The sequence below is a fragment of the Mandrillus leucophaeus genome, unplaced genomic scaffold, assembly GCF_000951045.1.
Source record: "Mandrillus leucophaeus isolate KB7577 unplaced genomic scaffold, Mleu.le_1.0 Scaffold1, whole genome shotgun sequence".
In the NCBI taxonomy this organism is placed as follows: Eukaryota; Metazoa; Chordata; class Mammalia; order Primates; family Cercopithecidae; genus Mandrillus; species Mandrillus leucophaeus.
This window is the reverse complement of record NW_012098097.1, coordinates 15,135,180-15,140,496: the sequence shown is the minus strand read 5'-3', so window position 1 is coordinate 15,140,496 and position 5,317 is coordinate 15,135,180. Positions and strand designations below refer to the sequence as shown.

The 5,317-nt window shown below is 59.2% G+C and overlaps 1 protein-coding gene across 1 annotated transcript in view; it reads left to right on the top strand.

Moving 5' to 3' along the window:
• The window catches only part of SLC38A10 (solute carrier family 38, member 10), a 48,151-nt gene extending 44,963 nt beyond the window's left edge, over positions 1–3,188 (top strand). The window contains exons 15-16 of the mRNA XM_011992858.1: positions 1,126–1,302; positions 1,513–3,188. Coding sequence (XP_011848248.1) covers positions 1,126–1,302; positions 1,513–2,642 — 1,307 coding nt within the window. The 3' untranslated portion in view covers positions 2,643–3,188. The remainder of the gene's footprint in view (positions 1–1,125; positions 1,303–1,512) is intronic.
• Positions 3,189–5,317: the final 2,129 nt, after the last annotated feature.

Here is a 5,317-nt window from a genome sequence, read left to right as displayed (position 1 = left end):
GCCAGCTGTAACCCGGGCAGGCCTGGCCCTGCAGCAAGTGTGCGCCAGCTGTAACCCGGGCAGGCCTGTCCTCTGGCCCTTGCTGCCGGCACCAGCTCTTAACGCTGGGCGCACCAGGGCTCCCCATCACGCAGGACCTGCCCAGAATTTCCACAGCAGATGGTGTTCAGGAGCAGTGGTCAGGACGGCTGGCCGGGGCCTCACTGACGCTCCAGCTCCCATGCTCCCCTTAAAAGAAGACAGCTTTTGTTTGTTTTTAAAATTCTTATCTCGGAGGAAACTTTCTAAAAGTACCAATGTTCTTTTCAAAACATAGCTTACAGTTTTTCTTCTCTTTTTTTCTTTTTTGAGACAGGGTCTCGCTTTGTTGCCCAGGCTGGAGTGCAGTGGTGTGATCACAGCTCACTGCAGCCTCAACCTCCTGGGCTCAAGTGATCCTCGGGCCTCTGCCTCCCGAGTAGCTGGGAGTACAGACGCCTGTCACCACACCCTGATAATTTTTATTTTTATGTTTTTTGTGTGTGTGTGGAGATGGGGATCTTGCTATGTTTCCCAGGCTGGTCTTTACCTCCTGGGCTCAGGCGATCTGCCTGCCTCGGCCTCCCAAATTGCTGGGATTACAGGCATGAGCCTCCGTGCCCAGGCTTATTTTCTTACATATTTGTCCTAGAACAACTGAATGTGTAAAGTGGAAAAAAAAAGAAAAACCCACCCAGCCCAGATAACCATCTCTGACATTCTGGCACATTCCTTTTGACTCCGTGTTGCTCTGGACACTCATTTTCATGGACAACAAGCAGGCTTGCTGGGGTCCTGCCGGGTGCGGCTGCGGCACAGCCAGTGGGAGAACTGATGCAGCAGAGTGGCTGGCTGGCGGGAGAGGCCGTCCCAGGTGGGCTTCCAGGGGCAGTCAGGGCACAGCCTCTCCCGGGCCCTCGGACCTGCATGTCTCACTGCGCTGTCCGGGCTTCATGGTCACGGTCATGACGAGTGTCACCAGTGGCCAGTGTTCGGGCGCACTCCCTGCAGGTGACCTGTGTGTTTTCTTGCTGTGGGCGCAGTCTTGGCCCAGCAGGATGCATGAGCAGCCCCGGCACCCTCTGACTGTGTTCTTTCCAAACCCAGAGGCTGGCAGGGCAGAGATGCTGGACCATGCCGTCCTGCTTCAGGTGATCAAAGAACAGCAGGTGCAGCAAAAGCGCTTGCTGGACCAGCAGGAGAAGCTGCTGGCGGTGATCGAGGAGCAGCACAAGGAGATCCACCAGCAGAGGCAGGAGGATGAGGAGGACAAGCCCAGGCAGGGTAGGCTGGGCCGGCGGATGGAGTGGGGTGGGGCCAGGCAGGGGGTCTCCTGCCGTCATCATGCGGCTGGGTCTGAGCCTCGGTGGCCTCAAGTCCTGAGGGTGAGTGTGGGTTTGGTTCCCAGTGCCCGGTGTTGCTTGTTCTTTTGGGCCCCCACGGGCAGCCTGTGTTCAGTGCTGTGGCTCAGTTGATGGCCGACTTCATTTGCAGTGGAGGTGCATCCAGAGCCCGGGGCGGCGGTGCCCAGAGGCCAGGAGGCTCCCGAAGGCAAGGCCAGGGAGACGGTGGAGAATCTGCCCCCCCTGCCTTTGGACCATGTCCTCAAAGCTCCCGGGGGCCGCCCCGCTCCACCCCAGGACCTTAACCAGCATTCCCTGGAGCACCCTGAGGGGCCTACAGGCAGAGACCCTGCTGGCCCTCCTGATGGCGGCCCTGACACAGAGCCTCGGGCAGCCCAGGCCAAGCCGAGAGATGGCCAGAAGGATGCCGCCCCCGGGGCAGCTGGCACGGTGAAGGGGCTCCCCAAGGGCCCAGAGCAGGTGCCCGTGCCAGACCCCGCCAGGGAAGCCAGGGGTCCAGAGGAGCACCTTGCAGAGGAATTCCCCAGGCAAAGTCAGGACATTACTGGCGGTGGTTCCCAAGACAGGAAAAAACCTGGGAAGGAGGTGGCAGCCACTGGCACCGGCATTCTGAAGGAAGCCAACTGGCTTGTGGCAGAGCCAGGAGCAGAGACGGGAGACGCTCGCATGGAGCCCAAGCAGATGAGCCGAGACCTGGGCCTTGCAGCGGACCTGGACCTGCCCGGCAGGGCGGGAGGAGCGGCTGCACAGCCCCAGGCTGTGGTCCACCAGCCGGAACCGCGGGTCATCTCTGACGGCGAGCAGGACGGACAGCAGGGCCACCGGCGGGACCATGGCGGTCACCTGGAGATGAGAAAGGAGGCCCACGGCGGGGACCATGTGCCTGTGTCCCACGAGCAGCCGAGAGGCAGGGAGGACGCTGCTGTCCAGGAGCCCAGGCAGAGGCCAGAGCCAGAGCTGGGGCCCAAACGAGCTGTCCCGGGGGGCCAGAGGCCGGACAATGCCAAGCCTAACCGGGACCTGAAACTGCAGGCTGGCTCTGACCTCCGGAGGCGACGGCGGGACCTTAACCCTCATGCAGAGGGCGAGCTGGCCCCAAGGGACGGGGTCATCATTGGCCTTAACTCCCTGCCTGAAGTCCAGGTGAACAACCTCCGTGGAGCCTTGGACGCCCAGCTCCGCCAGGCTGCGGGGGGAGCTCTGCAGGTGGTCCACAGCCGGCAGCTTAGGCAGGCGCCCGGGGCTCTGGAGGAGTCCTAGCACCTGCTGGCCATGAGGGCCACGCCAGCCACTGTCTTCCCCGGCGAGCAGCTGGTCTTTCTCAGCCGCATCCCAGCCGAACTCTGGAGGTCACACTCATCTATCTCCAGGGTTTCACGTCTGAGGCCCTCACCAAGTGTGAGTGAGAGTATAAAAGAGTCACTGTGGCATTGTTTCCAGAATGTTCTTGCTGTCGTTCTGTTGCAGCTCTTAGTCTGAGGTCCTCTAACCTCTAGACTCTGAGCTCACTCCAGTCTGTGAGGAGACATGGCCTCCGCTGTGAGCCGGCCGGTGCACGCCCAGGCTCAGGCTGGGAGCCGCTGCGTCTGCGGTCAGGCCTCCTGCTTCTGCCAGGCAGCACGCGTGGTCTTCAGGTTGAGCTCGGCCGTGCGTGGAGGTGCACATGGCTGCTGATGGTCCCAGCACAGGCTACCGTGAGAGCCAGCGTCCAACCCCAAACTTGCAGCGACTCGGAATTATAACTGTTTACTGATGTTTCCCACAGTGTGGCAGGAAGTTTTGAATAAACACTTTTGCCTTCACCCAGCCTCAGTGGGTGCTGTTTGGTGTCCGGGAAGCGCAGGGAGCAGGGGCCGGACTCGCAAGTGGGGCATCCAGGGACACTCCTCTTGGTTGGCCCAGCCCTCCATGGTCTGTGTTTTGCAAAATCCAGTTGTGGCTTTTTTTTTAAAAGTAAAAAACACCACTGATACCTGATTAGTGAAGTTGGGGGAGTGACTGAAAGTCTGAGGCCAGCTCAGGATTCCACATGTATAAAGTAGAGGCCAGAGGTCACAAGGGAACAGTGCCATGACCTGAACATCTAGCATCGCAGTGACTGGACACGAGACGCAGCACAGCCCCAGAGAGACCCTGTGAGCAGGCAGAGACCCGCCTGGTGCCAGGAGGTTGTCCAGCCCCCAGGGCCAGGCCGACATGCATGCTGCCCCGTGTCCAGGACAAGCTCCACAGCCCTCTTGCCTGGCGGGAGAGAGGAGGTGCTGCTGTGTCCAAGCACGTGTGGATGGGGACTGCTTCCCTGAGTCTGTGTCGGCTCGTCCTCTGGGGAGTTTGTGCCCCGACCCTGCCACGAAGGGGTCTGGGGGGCCCATGTTGGTGAAGGGTCTCTGCACGGAGGGCCCGGACTCAGCCTCTGGTGGTGTCTTCCACCTGCACCTTTTGATATCCTTTGGCTTTTTATTGTAGTTTCTTAGCCTGAAGACTGGAATTTTTTTTCTTTTGAGACAGAGTCTCACTCTGTCGCCCAGGCTGGAGTGCAGTGGCACAATCTCAGCTCACTGCAACCTCTGCTTCCCGGGTTCAAGCAATTCTCTTGCCTCAGCTTCCCTAGTATCTGGGACTACAGGCAAGTGCCACCACGTCCAGCTAATTTTTTTTTTTTTTTTTTTTTTTGTATTTTTAGTAGAGACCGGGATTCACCATGTTGGCCAGGCTGGTCTCGAACTCCTGACCTTGTGATCCACCCACCTCAGCCTCCCAAAGTGCTAGGATTATAGGCTTGAGCCACAGTGCCCGGCCTGAAGACTGGAAATTAACTAGAGGGAAGCTTCTGGAGGCTGAGTGGTGATGCCTGCGGAGTCCCGGGGGCTGGGAGGAGGCTGCAGGGCCAGGGGCACTGCTCAGCAGTTGGGAGGTACCCCGCCAAGGGGGTTCAGTCCTGGCCATTTCTGTCTTTCAGTCTCAATTAAAAACAGTTCCAAATGAACCACGGCTCAGTGGTAAAACGCCTTCTGGACGTTCCCCTCAGATTGGAACTCCATTTGTTAAATTGCTCACAGTGAGATTTTCATTCTGGCTGGATTTCCCCAAATATCTTGCCGTGACCCAGTTTTCTTTTTCTTTGGAGGTTGTTCCACCCTCCCTGCTTTCTGCTGAGATGGCTGCTGTTGGAGCGGGCCGCCCTCGGCCGACACACAGAGGCATCCGTGACCGCCGTGCCTCTGCTGCCACCCATCCCGCTGCACCCCGGAGTCCCTACACCCCCAGCCACAGGCAGGGTCACCCGCCCCCATGCACACTTCCTTATTCCTGCCCACCCCCAGCCCAGGTGGCAGCCCCTCAGGGAAGGAAAGAGAAACTTCCTTCCCCAGAAGCCTCGCAGACCCCGGGGTGGGGCTTCTCAGAACGACACAGAGGGGCCCCGGGGCCGGGCTGCGCTTTCTGACGGACCACAGGCTGCTCCTGTCTGGTCAGTCCTGGTGCAGGTCGCTGGGCCGTGGAGCCTGCCTCTGGGGGCTCAGTTCCAGAGCAGGGCCGCAGGGATAGTGCCGTCCCGTTGCCGGTGGTACTTCTGTGTGGGAACAGACTTGCACAGCACACTGGCCGAGGGACAGATTGAGGGGGGCTTAGCCCTCAAAGAACTTCCGGTATTGCCTGAGAGCCAAGGCATTTGCTGTGGTTTGAACGTGTTCCCTCCAAAATCCAGGAGTTGCCCAAGTGAGAGTATCAACAGGTGACTAGGCTGAGGGCTCCTTCCTCGCTCCTACGATTAAGAGCCTTGTAAAAGGACTGGGCGCGGTGGCTCACACCTGTAATCCCAGCACTTTGGGAGGCTGAGGTGGGTGGATCACAAGGTCAGGAGATCGAGACCATCCTGGCTAACACAGTGAAACCCCGTCTCTACTAAAAATACAAAAAATGAGCTGGGCGTGGTG